Source organism: Garra rufa, chromosome 12 (assembly GCF_049309525.1).
Source record: "Garra rufa chromosome 12, GarRuf1.0, whole genome shotgun sequence".
Lineage (NCBI taxonomy): Eukaryota > Metazoa > Chordata > Actinopteri > Cypriniformes > Cyprinidae > Garra > Garra rufa.
In genome coordinates this window covers 37341367-37357631 of record NC_133372.1, presented here as the reverse complement: position 1 = coordinate 37357631, position 16265 = coordinate 37341367, and the positions used below count along the sequence as shown (strand labels likewise).

Here is a 16265-nt window from a genome sequence, read left to right as displayed (position 1 = left end):
AAGTATAGTATTTACAGCACCCACACACAGACAATGTTTTCATTTGTGCAAGAGGCACATCATTTTTACTCATATTCCATGAGGAAAGCAGGATGCAACTGTTAGAGAGATGGGCGGGTCAACACTGATAGGAGAATGCATCAGTTTAACTGACATGACTGAAGATTATCGTGCTTGAAACATACATTCACTCACTCGCTCAATCCATACGCACAACAAAAAACACCACCACTCACTCTACACCGAAGTCACAACATCATTTTCCCAGACCTACATGAAAATGTAGACAAAATTTAGTTTTTTTTGTGTGTGTGTGAGAGTGTTATGGTCGTCATTGTAACTTTAAAGCACTGGAGAAAAACCACCAAAGCAGAGACGTGTTTGAGAGCTTCATCATCATATCCTTCAATGGGGTTTTATACTGCACTTCACAACAGCGCTAACACAACAACCCATCTCGCTGGGTTCCTATAATACAACGTTAAAAATAAACGAAAAATAAAAGCGAGAACAAACAAAATCATGACACTGAAAACATGACTTCCTTGGAGCAACGAAGAAAAGCCAATCTACTCAAGTCAAACTTCACGATAATCGTTTTACAATTTAACAACGAAAACAAAACCACCACTTCACTGGATATGATGAGGCGACTTTTCCAAAGCCTTAGCGTTTAAAAATGTATCACTGCGTGTGAACAATTTAACAATGCCAACACCTCTCCACCTTGTTTAACTGTTTTGAATACTTTGACTTCTTTTAATCTAAGACCTATTGAGAAATACTCCAAGGCCTTTTGAGCAGCCAATCAAAACTCTGCTTCTGACTTTTCTCTAGTGTTTCACAAATAAAACGACCAATCAGATAGTAAATTCTACACTGTGCCATCCAGAGTCTTTCCAATGGTGCTTGAGTTAGCCGGTTTTAGTAGTGCATCGCCCTCGAGGTCTTGTTTGTTGCACCTATGGAGGGGGATACAGGTGAGAAATTGATTGCAATTCATTTTTACAACTAGCTCACATTGTAAAACAATACAAATCGCTTTCTGAACACTTGAGACTGACCCTGTCATTGGTCCATTAGCTGTGCGCTCATTGGACTGCTGGTCAAGTTCTGACAGGAGCTTCAGGATGTTCAGAGCAGCCTGTCCAGAGACAAAAATGCATTGCAGTAAACAAACATAAAAGTTAAACACACACTGTATTTTACATAAAAGAGATTTACATATAGTCCACAAGAGAATAGTTGAATTTATAAAAATGACCCATTTCAAATTTGAACCTCTTCCAACAATGACTGTATGATTTTTTATGATCCATCTTTTCACAGAACAACTGAGGGACTCATATGAAACTATTACAGAAGGTTCAAACACTCACTGATGCTCCAGAAGGAGAAACGATGCATTAAGCTGGGGGATGAAAACTTTAATTTGAAGATGAGGGTAAATTTAACTTATTTTGTCATCTGGGGATAATGTAAGTATCATCTGTAGTACTAAATATTCAAAAATAATACATTCATTTCATTCAAAAGTTTACCCCTGGCTCTTAATGCATAGTTTTCCCCTTCTGAAGCATCAGTGAGGGTTAAATCTTCTGCAATAGTTGCATTTGAGTCCCACACTTGTCCTCAGTGTGAAAAGACGGATCTTAAAATCATACAGTCATTGTTAGAAAGAGTTCAAATGCACAAAAATGCTGAAAACCCAAAGAATCTGTGAGACCTGAAGGATTTTTCTGAAGAACAGCCAGCAGTTTAACTGTTCAGGACTAACAAGGAACTAATGAACAACTACCAATAAAAAAAAACAGCTGTGGATCATTCAGTTGACAAAACAGTATTAAGAATGAAGGGTATGTAAACTTTTGAACAGGGTCATTTTTATAAATTATTTAAAAACTATCATTTTCTCTTGTGGAATACATGTATTTTATGTGAAGTATCTTATTCAGGTCAGTGCTAAATAAAAAAATAAAAAAAACATGCATTTTGTATGATCTCTCTTATTTTGGTAAAATTATTAACATTTTACAGATTCTGCATGCAAACTTTTGACTTTAACTGTAAATATTTGCATTTTTATTAACATTTTACTTACCATATCATGGCAGGACTCCACGTCCTTGCCGATGCCGTGGCTGATGAGAGGGGGCTGAGAGGAGCAGTTGATCAGAGAAACAAACTCATTCTTGTTATTTTTGGGAAAGTCTTTGTATTCAACCTGTTGAAAAAAACCCAAAAGGTACAGATTGATGGTTGAGCAAGGTCACTGGGGTGGATTAGTGTGAGTCCATTGTTATATTCAATACCTGTAAGCCCTGTACAGTGGCCAGGTAGCTGAGCTGTTCGGACGGTCTGGTAAGGGGTCCGTGGGGTCTGTGTGCCAAGCTATTGTTGGTCTTCAGAATACCCTCCGCAGTCGGGGATGTCCCAGCATACAGCAGCTCATTGGCAATCATGGCCGTTACTGTGGCCTTGGCTGGGTTGGGGGCAGCTGTGCGACCGTAGTCTTTGGCATGGGGTCCTTGGTTGGCACCCACCGCCTGTGCCACCTCAGGCACCATGGGTAAAATGCCAGCAGGAAGCTGCTGATGGCTGAGGAAGGGAACTCTGAAATCCTCCTCCTTATTGACTGCTTTGGGAAATGCAAAAATCAATTGCAGACAGGAAATATTCACTAAAATTAACAATGAGCTTGTAATATGATACAAGGGCCATATAAAGATATTTATGACAGTTACAAAATGCAAAAACTGACTACACTACACATACCAAGACCAGCTTTCTCCACAGAGCCCGGTTCAAAGAAGGTCACTTTACGTCCATCTCCAGGTTTTTTAGCAGGTACCTTTACAAAGATAAATAAAGATGATAAATGAAGATTTAGAACAACATGAAAAAAAAACAAAATGTTTTTTGGAAATTTTGAATTCCAAGAAAAAAGCAGAATTTTGAGATATAAACGTGGAATTGCACGCTACAAACTCAGAATTGTAAGAAATTCAGAATTGCAAGGAAAAAAGTCAATTGCGAGATACAAACTTGGATAAAAAGTCAGAATTGCAAGATACAAGCTTGGAATTGCAAGAAAAAAGTCAAAATTGCAAGATATAAAGTTGGAATTGCAAAAAAAAATAAAAATAAAGAGAATTGGAAGATACAAACTCGGAATTGCGAGAAAAAGTCAGAATAGCAAGGAAAAAAGTCAGAATTGCTAGATACAAACTCGGAATTGTAAGAAATTCAGAATCGCAAGAAAAACTCAGCAGAACCAGCTTTACTGACAAGATGCGCATTGGATATCGAATGCGAGATATCATGCAGCCCTAATATAAACTCGCAATTAAATTTTTTTTATATTTTATTCAGTGGCAAAAACTGCAGCCTTAGACCCCAATTTGAAACTATTTCCAACATGTTTTCAATACAAAGTAAATGCTGTTAATTAACAGCCGGTCACCTTCTCATCTGTTTTGAGTGCCGGTTTGGGTGGTTGTGGCTGAGGCACTTTGAAACCCAGAAGCTCCAGCATCTTCTCGGCTGCATTTCGCTTGGCCACTTTTTTACTAGGTCCCATTCCCTCTGCATTCTGACCTGCAACTGACACCTGAGAGAAAAAATAGAAAGTAATACAGAGAAATGTTGCTTCCTCAGGAACACTTGACACGAAGCAACTTTGCAGGCTGTAGAAGAAAATGGTGGGCAGAAGAACATGGCCCTTGCACTAAACTATTATAAAAGTGCTGAGTCAGAGAACAGAGTCTTCTTTCTGATGGAGTACCTGCATGACAAACTCCCTGCGTCGAGGCAGTCCTCTCTCCGTCACTAAAGTGTACTCGGGCTCTTTTTCTTTCTTAGCCTGCTGGATCTGAGCCAGTCTGCTGATGGGGTTCATGCCCTGGCCATACTCAGGACTGGTCTGCAGCTGGGAGCGGGTGCAAGTTTCATTAAGAAGAAAAAAAAATATGCATTAAAAAACTGCAAATGTATTTAGATTGAGATTCTGATGAAAGCAGTAATCTGACAATCAATTACTGAACTTAAAATACACACACACACGCACACAATGACAGCCAATGTCTGTGTTGGTATCATTAGCCATTTCCATTACTCAGTATCAATTAAGTTAGAAATGTTTCAGTTACACTGTCAAGTTTGCTTTGGCATTACAAGAAATTGACCTCTATATCATTTAAAAATGTGGTGTCAGTAAGTTTTTTTTTTTTTAAAGAAATTATTCATTTAATTGAGCAACAGCACAATAAATTGCTCGAATGTGGCATTTCTAATTTTCCATTTCAAACAAATGCTGTACTTTTGAATTTTATAATAATTAAAGAATTCTGAAAATGTCAATTGGCATATTAGAATTATTTCTGCAGGATCATGTGAGACTGAAAGCTGAAAATAAATTACATTTCAAAAATATGTGACCCTGGACCACAAAACCAGTCATAAGTAGCACGGGTATATTTGTAGCAATAGCCTAAAATATATTGTATGGGTCAAAAATTAACGATTTTTCTTTTATGCCAAAAATCATTAGGATATTAAAGGTCATATTTCATAAAAATATTTTGTAAATTTCCTACCGTAAATATCTCAAAACTTAATTTTTGATTAGTAATATGCATTGCTAAGAACTTAATTTGGACAAGTTTAAAGGCAATTTTCTCAATATTTAGATTTTTTTGCACCCTCAGATTCCAGATTTTCAAATGATTGTATCTCGGCCAAATATTGTCCTATCCTAACAAAAATAAAACTGACACTTATTTGATCATATATCTTACATATATACAAGCTATTTTATTGTAATCATAGCAATGTTACCATTTTTACTGTATTTTTGTTCAAAAAAAAAAAAAAAAACCTTTAAAATAATCGTACTGACCCAAAACTATATATACAGAGCAGAATATAATGACTAAAATAAACAATACAATAATAACAACTACTACGCAAAATTAACACCATATTACACAAATATACATACAAAATCGTTTTAGAATATTTAAAAATAGACAAATTATTCAAGCCACTTGGCAGATTTTAGACTACAACAAAGCAAAACAGCCACTTCTGTGCCACAAAATTGTGCCACAATCTGGCACAATTATGGACCAATTATAAAATCTCTAAATGAGATGTAATGAATATAATCATTTATATAAAAAAAAAGAATTTCTCAGACTGATCTATTTTTGTCACTACAAAGAATCCTGTAACTGAGTGCTTTAAAAAAAATGAATTCATGTATAGATTGAAAATCAACCACATTTTACTTAATATTTATTAGCAAAGAAGTGATCTGTTTTTGAGTTTTTGAATCAGCACAACAGCAATCAAACTAATTCAGCCGGTCTGAGTCATCACCTACCTTAATAATGGATTTGCTTTTCTTTTTAATACGTAGTGGTATCTTGTCAGTGACAGGTAGTTGAGGCAGTTTGCGGAGTTCTTCCAGGACAGCAATGGCAGCTAGTTTCTTGGCAATCTTCTTGCTTTTGCCCTCACCTTCCCCTGAAAACTCACCCACAATTACCTTCACCACAAAACTCTTCATGTGGGGAGGCCCAGCCTCTTTTAGCACCTGTATATAGTGAGGACAGTTAAAGAAAAGCCAGCAATTTTGTGCATTTTTTGTATACTTGTAGTGTTTGAATGATGGGATTATGACGTACCTCAAAATCCACAGGCATGTTGCGCTTCAGTGCAATCTCAAACACTTGGCTGATCTCTGATTTGTTAAGGTTTTCTTGTACTGGCTCTTCATTCATCTACAGAATGAACATGACATGGATTTTCAGTCACGATAATAATACAGACTAGATAAATTAGTTAGTAGTATGAACGCTCACCTCAGCTAGTTGCTGCATTATTGGCTCTTTCTGCAGATATTTGATAGCTTTAGCCGCAGCGTCATGTTTGGCTGCTTGACGCGTGCGGCCCTTGCCGTGGAATTGTTGTCCACCGATAGACAGCTCCATTTGATACAGTACTGGCCCCACAGGAGGAAATGGGTAGTAATAACTGATTAAGAGAAAAAAAAATGAACAAAACAGTATCACAAATGACCATCATATCAACCAAAATATCTATTGTGCATCATTCAATAAGCAAAAGGAATGGATAGAATAGGCATACTGCTGCATGGAGCGTGCATAAGGGCCTGGTGCTCTGATGTTGTAGTTGAAGGCTGGTCTCATCCCCTGGTAGGCATCTATAGGTTTGTAGATGGGCTTCTTGCCCAACTTCATACAAAGTGCATTTAGCTCCACAGTGTGGGTTACATGATCTGCATGAGAAAGAAACATGTCAAACAAATGATTGCACTGCTAACATTCATGAGGTTCAACCTACACTGGGTTCAAGCTATAGTGTTTTCACAACACGTCAAACGACAATATTGGCAGCACTGAATGTAAAAAGTGCCACTGAAGCAAGCGAAACTCACATATTTAGCTGATTAATGCTGCTGAAAATGGTAAATTATTGTTGTGGGTTGTACGTATCAGTTGGAATGGGAAAAACATTTTAAGTACTATAGACTGCCAAAACTACAACAAATCAAAGAGAATAGTGCAAAAAAAAAAACTGTCTGAGGAACCAAAGGCGTTTGTGGTTGGCCAAACTGAGCCAGAATTTCCAGGCCAAGGATCTTGACAACATTCATGTTTGTACTCATGACTTCTGGTCAGGTAGGTGAAATATTAGGCTAATATCTTAATTATTACTGCTTGTACAGTTGCAATCAAAATTATTCAACCCCTTTGACCTCCAAGACATTTTGCTGCAGAGAACAACATTTTGTGAAAACAATTCAACAAAGGCATCATCAGTAAACTATTAAAGAAAGTTTATTAATGCACATTCCAGTAATTCTGAGAACGTAAGTTGATGAATAATGAAAATAAAATTGCCATGGCTCTAAACATTCATGTTCAAAATGATTCAACCCCTGAAAGTAAAATTTGGTGTAGAATCTTTTATTCTTTAAAACCACCAATAAACACTGCCTGAAAGTGCTTAGATGCTTCTGTCACCTCTTTGCTGCAATCTTGCTTCAAATTCAACCATGTATTTTCAATGAGAATTCCAGAATCTGGAAACTGAACAGGCCACTTAAAAACATTCTATGACTGATCCCTCAACCAAGCGTAAGTAGATTTGAATGTATACTTTGGGATGATTGTCCTGCAGGAAAGTCCATTGATTATTAGCTTCAGACATTGCACAAAAGGCATCACAATGTTTGCCAAAATGGTCTGATACTTTAATACATTACATTATATATTGACATTATCACTTTTAATATCCCAGAAAACTGGTGTAGATGCAATTCAGTCCTGGATCTTCAGAAAGTGCAACAAACATTTGTAAAGTACTGCAGTCTCTGGGGGGGCAATTTTGATTGCAACTGTATGTATATTTACCACCTATTAACTTGAGTTTGCCAAAATATTGCGCCCTTTCCTACTTCCTAAATACTTCTCTATATGATTTGGCAGCTTCCATACTTTTTCCCCATGGTTTAGACAGCAAAAATTAGCAGAACAATGTTTTTAGAACTACATTAACCATGATGATTGTTGTTTGCATCCAAGTGCATCCGGGTAACTAACCAAATTGCGACGTATGCGCAAACCCTTTATTTTAATATATTTGAAAATGTTATTTATTTTTAATGCAAAGTTGCATCTTTACTCCGGTCTTCAGTATCACACAATGCTTCAGAAATCATTCTAATATGCCGGTTTTCTGCTCAACAACAATCTTCTATTTATTTTACATACTAAAGCATTACTTAATGTTAACCAACCATGAGCAAAATATTAGTATTTATTAACTTTTTGTGTGTTTAAAAATTTGTTAAATATTTATAATACTTTAAATGTCTTTACAGTTACTTTAGATCAATTTAACATCTTTTTTGAAAACACAGTAAGTGCTTTAAACACAAATAAATCCAAACTTTTGAAATTAACGCCAATGGACATATTCAAAGTTAAAATACATGGAAAGTAGACATAATTTGAAATTTTAAAGTAACAGTTTACCCAAAAACGTAAAATCTAGAATTAAATTCTCACCATGTATGAAAGTAGTTCCTGTGACAGTTTTTAAAGCAGATCAAATGCTTTTCTGGACAGTTCGGTTCTAATCCTACTTCAACACACCTGCCTGTAATTTTCAAGTAATTCTGAACACCCTTGTTGTGGTTGATGGTTCAGATGCATTTGATTAGGGTTTGAGCTCAACTCTGCACACTAGCTATCCCCCTTCACTAAAGAAATACAAGCCATACACACTTAGTTTACAATATTTTTTGCCTTTTTTAGGGCTCGACACCCCAGTTCTATACAGGTCCTTCTCAAAAAATTAGCATATTGTGATAAAGTTCATTATTTTCTGTAATGTATTGATAAACATTAGACTTTCATATATTTTAGATTCATTACACACAACTGAAGTAGTTCAAGCCTTTTATTGTTTTAATATTGATGATTTTGGCATACAGCTCATGAAAACCCAAAATTCCTATCTCAAAAAATGTGCATATCATGAAAAGGTTCTCTAAACGAGCTATTAACCTAATCATCTGAATCAACTAATTAACTCTGCAAAAGATTCCTGAGGCTTTTAAAAACTCCCAGCCTGGTTCATTACTCAAAACCGCAATCATGGGTAAGACTGCCGACCTGACTGCTGTCCAGAAGGCCATCATTGACACCCTCAAGCAAGAGGGTAAGACACAGAAAGCAATTTCTGAATGAATAGGCTGTTCCCAGAGTGCTGTATCAAGGCACCTCAGTGGGAAGTCTGTGGGAAGGAAAAAGTGTGGCAGAAAACGCTGCACAACGAGAAGAGGTGACCGGACCCTGAGGAAGATTGTGGAGAAGGACCGATTCCAGGCCTTGGGGGACCTGCGGAAGCAGTGGACTGAGTCTGGAGTAGAAACATCCAGAGCCACCGTGTACAGGCGCCAGGTCAAGCCACTTTTGAACCAGAAACAGCGGCAGAAGCGCCTGACCTGGGCTACAGAGAAGCAGCACTGGACTGTTGCTCAGTGGTCCAAAGTACTTTTTTCGGATGAAAGCAAATTTTGCATGTCATTCGGAAATCAAGGTGCCAGAGTCTGGAGGAAGACTGGGGAGAGGGAAATTCCAAAATGCCTGAAGTCCAGTGTCAAGTACCCACAGTCAGTGATGGTCTGGGGTGCCATGTCAGCTGCTGGTGTTGGTCCACTGTGTTTTATCAAGGGCAGGGTCAATGCAGCTAGCTATCAGGAGATTTTGGAGCACTTCATGCTTCCATCTGCTGAAAAGCTTTATGGAGATGAAGATTTCATTTTTCAGCACGACCTGGCACCTGCTCACAGTGACAAAACCACTGGTAAATGGTTTACTGACCATGGTATTACTGTGCTCAATTGGCCTGCCAACTCTCCTGACCTGAACCCCATAGAGAATCTGTGGCATATTGTGAAGAGAAAGTTGAGAGACGCAAGACCCAACACTCTGGATGAGCTTAGGGCCGCTATCGAAGCATCCTGGGCCTCCATAACCCCTCAGCAGTGCCACAGGCTGATTGCCTCCATGCCACGCCGCATTGAAGCAGTCATTTCTGCAAAAGGATTCCCGACCAAGTATTGAGTGCATAACTGAACATAATTATTTGAAGGTTGACTTTTTTTTTTTTTATTAAAAACACTTTTCTTTTATTGGTCGGATGAAATATGCTAATTTTTTGAGATAGGAATTTTGGGTTTTCATGAGCTGCAATTATGGAAAAAGAGTCAGAATTTCAAAATATAAACTTACAAAATCTTAGAAAAAAAATCTGAATTGTGAGATATTACCATTTTTTTTTATTCTATGATGGAAACAAGCTTTCATACAATAGAGGGTTTGCACTTACATCACAATTTGGTCAGTTACCCAGATGCATAGCCATTTTGGTGATACTCGGATGTAAACAACAGCACTGACTGCATGGTTAATGTACTACTGAATACGTTGTTTTGCTAATTTATGCTGTCTAAACCACTTAAAAAAAACATGTGGAAGCTGCTAAATCATATAGTGAAGGACTTAGTAAGCAAAAAGGGGCGCATTATTTTGACAAACTAAGTTAATAGGTGGTAAAGATACATGAATGTTGTCAAGATTCTTTTCCTGGAAATCCTGGTTCAGGTTGGCCAACCATAAACGCCATTTGTTCCTCCGACAGTTTTTTGCACTCTTCTCCTTAATTTGCTATAACTTTTGGCAGTCTATAGTACTTCAAATATTTTTCATTAGTTATAGTTAATATAGTTCATTAGTACATCCCAAAACATGACAATAAATGACCATTTTCAGCAGCAATAATCAGCTAAATATGTGAGTTTTGTTTGGTTCAGTGGCATTGTTTACATTCAGTGCCTCCAATATGGTCAATTTATGATGCTTTCTGAAAACACTCTATTCAGGTTTTGACACTCAAAATGAGAAAACTTTCACTTGAGAAGATGAAGAGAAAAAACTGGACGTACACTCTGAGCCCTTGTAGATCCCACCTGGGTTCTTGCCTGGGTAGCGGGGGCTTCTGTGACTGGGTTTGGGGAGAGTGGTTTGGGCGAGAGCACATGTTGCTGCTGAGTGCTGGGCTTTTTTGATACTGGTCCCTTCTGCATCCCAGTGCTGATCCCCCAGAGTTAACTGCACTGAGAAAATCTGACCAACACACAATCACATCAGAAATTTCAGGCAGGTGGGAAAGATACGTTTGTGTATAAAGTGAAGCGACAAGTCTTACCTTGGAGTGGGCTGGTCCTTGTTCGCTGAGTAGCTTGTATTCAGGTTGGATCTTATTGTAACGGGCTAACTCATTTACCAGACACATAGGGGTCTTCTCTTTAGGGTTTGCCATGTTAGATACTAGAAGACAACATTAAAAGAATAAATCAAGAAGGAAACATTTTAAATATCTAACAATCTAAAAAAGTATTTGTGTATAAGGGCATTACAGGCCTAGATTGTTCAAAAGTTTGGGATTGGTAACATTTTTTGAAAAAAGTATTTTATTCTCATCAAGGCTGCATTCATTTGACAAAATACATTAAACAGTAACAATTTACAGTACTGTAAACACTACAATTTAAAAGAACCATTTTCTATATTAAAATGTAATTTTTTCCTGTTATGGCAAACCTGAATTTTCAAGAAAAATTACTCTAGTCTTCAGTGTCATATGATCCTTCAGAAATCATTCTAATATGCTGATTTGCAGCTCAAGAAACATATTATCATCAATGTTGATCAAATTTGTGCTGCTTAATATTTTGGTGAACTTTAAGTTTAAAAGAACCCCATTATTTTGAAATAGAAATATTTTGTAACATTACAAATATATTAACTGTATCTTTACTCTTTACTTTTGATTAATTATATGTATCCTGGCTGAAAAAAAGGTTTAAGATCTTAAATAAATTAATTAATTAATTAATACATGATTAAATTACTGATTCCAAACTTTTAAACAGTAGAATTAATTTATTGCAGATTTTGTTATTGATATTGAAAACAGTTGTGCTGCTTAATATTTTTAGTGAATAGGAAGTAAAAAAAAAGGTATTTATTTGAAATAGAAATATTTTGTATTTGCTGTCAAAATTGATTAGTGTTATGAATTCTTGCTGAATAAAAATATTAAAAAAAAAAATTCTTACCAAGCACAAACTTTGAATGCTTAAATGTATATATTTTCAGCATGTTCTGAGATTAAAAGACAAATTTTATACACATGTTGTCAGATTCTTATGAAAGCCCATTTTGACCACTGAATTAAAAAAAGGTAATTGCGACTTATAATTCTGTATTTTTCTCACAATTTTCAGATATAAACTTGCAATTTTGAGTTATAAAGTCAGAATAGCAGAATATGAATTCGCAATCTTGACAAATTACTTTTTTCTCGCAAATTTGAGTGTGTGTCTTGCAATTCTGACAGTTTTCTCAGAATTTTGAGATATAAACGTACAATTGCAAGTTACAAAGTCCAGTTCTGAGGGGAAAAAAGACAGATGTGTTCTCAAAATTGCATGTTTATAACTCCCAATTCTGGCTTAACAACTTGCAATTGCCTGTTATAAAGTCAGAATTGTGAGATATAAACTCACAATTGTGAGAAAAAGCCTGAATTGTGAGAAAAAAAAATCTGAATTATGATAAAACTTCATTTGTCACGATTACGAGTTTAATCCTGCTATTCTGACTTAATACCTCACAATTATACATTTATATCTCACAACTCAGAGAAAAAAAGTCAGAAATGAGAGGTGTAAACTTGCAACTGAAAAGTCAGAATTGTGGGTTAAAAAGTGGCAATTAACTTTTTTCTTTTTTATTCAGTGTTGGAAATTCCATAGATGTCATTGGTGAATTGAAACATGTTATTAAAAACTTTCCATATGACACTTCTATATGGGTCTGGGCATAACTGAAGAATTCAAATGTACAAACGGTCAAGTCCTTGATGCAATGTATCACCCACCTGTGGGGTTGCAGAAGGGCGTGGCAGAGGCAGAAGGCAGGGCGGAGCTTCGAAGCGGGTGACTGGCACTCTCTGAGGGTAAGGGAGCAGCGGCACAGGGAATGCTGAACCCAGGTTGGGGCGGGGCCAGCTGTAAAGGGGCGACACTGGGTGCAGGGTTGCCAGGTGCCTGGAACTGAAGCTGTGACATTCTGATTGGCTGGTAGGAAGGTGGGTTATTTGAAAAACCAGGTATAGACTATGCAGTCAGGAAGCAGGAAGTAGATCTTCACAAAGAAGTATTGTAAGCAAAAGAGAGATTGACACAGTGAAGGTTTGTAGAATGAAGGATGACTGCAAAGCTCTACCTGCAGAGAGGAGAAATGAAAAAGACCGTGATTAGTTATTTTTATTTCTGGGTGAACTATTCCTTTAATAAAGAATTTGGTAGGCGTAGATTTGTTTATGAACAGTGTTTGGAGTAAATAAATCATTCTTGTTCTCTTATTAACAACAATGAAATCTTAGGAGAACTTCCAGCGATCTAATACTACTGGGAAATTCTGTATCAGTATAATGATATTAGTGATTTTAAACGTGATTGGAAGTGTAAATAAAAGATTTTCAAACTTAGCAACACTTAATTTAAATGATCCACAGATATCTAAAAAGAGTGCACATTATTTTTTAACTAAAAACTGTGTTTTCTGTTTTGTATCATGCAAGATACATCAGGCTTTTATGGCTCATATAGTTTGATAATGAAAACCCTCATGGATCATATTTGACACTTTTAATAAAAATTACCTAAAACAATTATGTATGGATACACTGAATTTAAAAATATGGAAAAAAGGTAATTGTGACTTTTTTTTCCACAATTGTAAGTTTGTATCTTGCAATTCTGACTTTTTTGTGAGATAAACATCTGACAATTTTGACTTCTCGCAATTCTGATTTTGTATCTTGCAATTCTGAATCTTTTTTTAATTTTTTAATTTTAACCCATAAGAACCCGGACCTATTTCTCCTTATAGGAAAATTATGAGGCATATAATACAGACCAAATGGACCACTTATAACATGTTTCTGCAGTTGTTTTTGAAATGCAACCCTTCTTTGTGAAAGATCTGTAATGTTACATATATGTCACATTGGGCGTTTATAATAATTTTTTCATGTTACACATATGTCACATTGGGCATTTATTTCAGAATTGAAAAAAGTATATTTTGTCAGTTTTATTTGCTACATAACATTTTTTTTTCTTTTTATTTGCTTTTCCATAACATATTTCAAAGCTACATAACTGTGACCATTACATTTTACAACAACTCTCTCGAAACATCAGAATTCTACCTTTTTTGGTATATGGTTGTTCATGTTTTTTTTTTCATAACTTGAACTAAATAAAAATAAATAACTACCTCACACTGGAGGTCAACATGTTAAACATGCACATAACATTGCAATAATTTGTATATTGTGCAATAAAACTGTAACTATAAAAAAAGTTTCAAAATACATTTCATTAACAATTTATTTAATGTGACATTATTTTAAATGTTCTTTTTGTTAATATATTCTTTGAAATGAGCAGTAGAAAATATATAACACTAAAAAACTTCAATCAGCTAAATTAATTGAGCAGTTTATTAGCATTTTTCTTAATGTGACAAATATGTCACATCAAAATTCCACCTATTGTTTTAAGGGTAACAGCCCGATGTGACGTATATGTCACCACAATATCTTTGTAACTTGTTTTATATCAGTTTGTTCAAGAAATGTATTAAAATCAGGGTAAGTGTAATCTAGGATGTGTTATTAAAACATTAGAATAGTTGAATGGGTTGAAACATAACTTTAGTAACAAAAAAAAGCATCTTTAAAAATTGCTGACACTGCAACATGTGCTCACCATACAGTCCACCATTTTGGAAATGTTACCATGACAACAAAAAATGCACACATTTTCACGTGACTGAACCTGGATGTTACTTATGTGTCACTTTGGGATTTCCTGAGTTGAAAATAAGGGATAATGCTTTAAAAAGACCTTTCCAGATAATTACAATTGTTTGTGACACCCGTGTCACAGTGGGTCCTTATGGGTTAATTTTTCAGAAATAAACTTGCAAATGCGAGGGGGAAAAAAGTCAGAATTGCAAGATAAGACCTCATAATTCCGACTTTTTCTTACAATTTTAAATTTGTATCTCGCAATTCTGACTTTTTTGTGAGATACAGATCTTGCAATTTTGACTGTTGTCTTGCAATGATGTTTTTGTCTCAATTCTGAGAAAAAAAGTTAGAATTGTGAGATATAAATTCACAATTTTCCGAAATAAACTTGCAAATGTGAGGGAAAAAAGTCAGAATTGCAAAAACATTTTTCTCACAATTGAGATTTTTTGTCTGACTTTTTTTTTTTTTTTGCAATTCTGAGTTTTCACAATTCTGATTCTTTTCCTTGCAATTCAGAGTTTATATCTCACAACTTTTTTTCCCCTCACAATTGCAAGTTTATATCTTTTTTTGACTTTTTTTGTCAGATATATATATATATATATATATGCAATATCTTGCAAATCTGACTTTTCCTCACAATTCTAACCTTTTTATTAAGAATTCTGACTCTTCCTTGCAATTCTGACTTTTTTTCATCATAATTGCAAGTTTATATCTCGCAATTGATATTTTTTTTTTGTCTCACAATTCTTTTTTTTATATATAAATGTATATTTTTTGTGATATAAATGTAAATTGATATTTGAACTCAAAATGTTGAGGTGTTGGGCTGAGTATCTCGCACTTGTAAGAAAAAAAAAATCAGAATTGAGAAAAATCTCAATTACCTTTATTTTTATTCATGGCGGAAACGGACTTCCATAGATCATATTGATAATTCTAAAGCTTTAGAAATGTAAAAGGATATATGCTTTATAGTGTTAATACAATGATGCCAAATGTCAAAATGGAAAGCAACAATCTCTTATTGGCTGACAATTCATGTAAACCTGATTAACAGCACAAGATCAAAATACATCGCCTTTGCACTAAAAGTTGTGACAAAATAAAACATGCACTAATACTACACCGTCACTTGGATTAAACTGATTGTTTTAATAAATAAATTAACATTAGCACAGCTTGAACATCGACTGAATTACAGCATACACTGTCTAGTGATATGTTTTTGACATGAAAATGCACAAAGCTGAAAATATGAACAGAAAAATAAATATCAGCTGTCAAGACTCCTCCTACCCTTGCACAAGAAACGTTATCAAAGCCAGATATATACACACACACATACAAGCGCTATGAATACAAGCATGGCATAACCAAACCAGCTCTTTTTATACATTATTATATGTGTTTTCCGTGAAAAGCCGATGTGACAATATACGATAATATCCACTGAGATCAATATGAATGGCTCGAGCTAACACACTAGCAGTTCGCGCATCTCCACAAACGCCGGCTGAATAAAGCTCACCTCGGTTTATTTCTCTCCGGTTGTGATTTACTCCATGAGTTACGATGTTAAAGTGTAGTGTCTGGTCGGGTTCGTCCTGTTTTAAGGGGTTCTGGACTGGTTTAGTATGAAAATACGGGGAAGAGGTAGAGAGGGTGAGTGCAGACAGGGCAAACACTAAAGAGAATAGCCCGATATTTTCCGCCCCTGCCAGGAAATGACATCACGACAGTCATTTGTGGGGTTAAAAATGATGGAAAAACGT

At 35.6% G+C, this 16265-nt stretch overlaps 1 protein-coding gene across 2 annotated transcripts; it reads right to left on the bottom strand.

The window, feature by feature from the left end:
- Window positions 1-36: 36 nt before the first annotated feature.
- stau1 (staufen double-stranded RNA binding protein 1) lies at window positions 37-16185 on the bottom strand. Of its 2 annotated transcripts, none has more exons than XM_073851754.1 (15): window positions 16022-16185; window positions 12541-12887; window positions 10804-10925; window positions 10541-10721; window positions 6151-6301; window positions 5865-6036; window positions 5688-5783; window positions 5384-5596; window positions 3785-3928; window positions 3464-3610; window positions 2776-2851; window positions 2313-2638; window positions 2102-2224; window positions 1065-1144; window positions 37-962 (listed from the first exon to the last, which is right to left on the bottom strand). In XM_073851754.1, exons 2-15 carry the CDS (start codon window positions 12728-12730, stop codon window positions 875-877), a joined length of 2109 nt encoding a protein of 702 aa, XP_073707855.1. In that variant the 5' UTR covers window positions 12731-12887; window positions 16022-16185; the 3' UTR covers window positions 37-874. The 2 variants fall into 2 exon arrangements, with proteins under 2 accessions (XP_073707855.1, XP_073707856.1); XM_073851755.1 differs by having other exon boundaries at window positions 2313-2635.
- Window positions 16186-16265: the final 80 nt, after the last annotated feature.

What these genes read in the sequence shown, in the direction of transcription:
- stau1 (XM_073851754.1), bottom strand. Translation starts at nt 12,730, where the DNA reads ATGTCACAGCTTCAGTTCCAGGCACCTGGCAACCCTGCACCCAGTGTC. An exon ending in TAATGCAGCAACTAGCTGAG is followed by an intron (nt 5,784 to 5,864) that starts GTGAGCGTTCAT and finishes TTCATTCTGTAG; the next exon opens with ATGAATGAAGAGCCAGTACA. An exon ending in GCTAATGGACCAATGACAGG is followed by an intron (nt 963 to 1,064) that starts GTCAGTCTCAAG and finishes CCCCCTCCATAG; the next exon opens with GTGCAACAAACAAGACCTCG.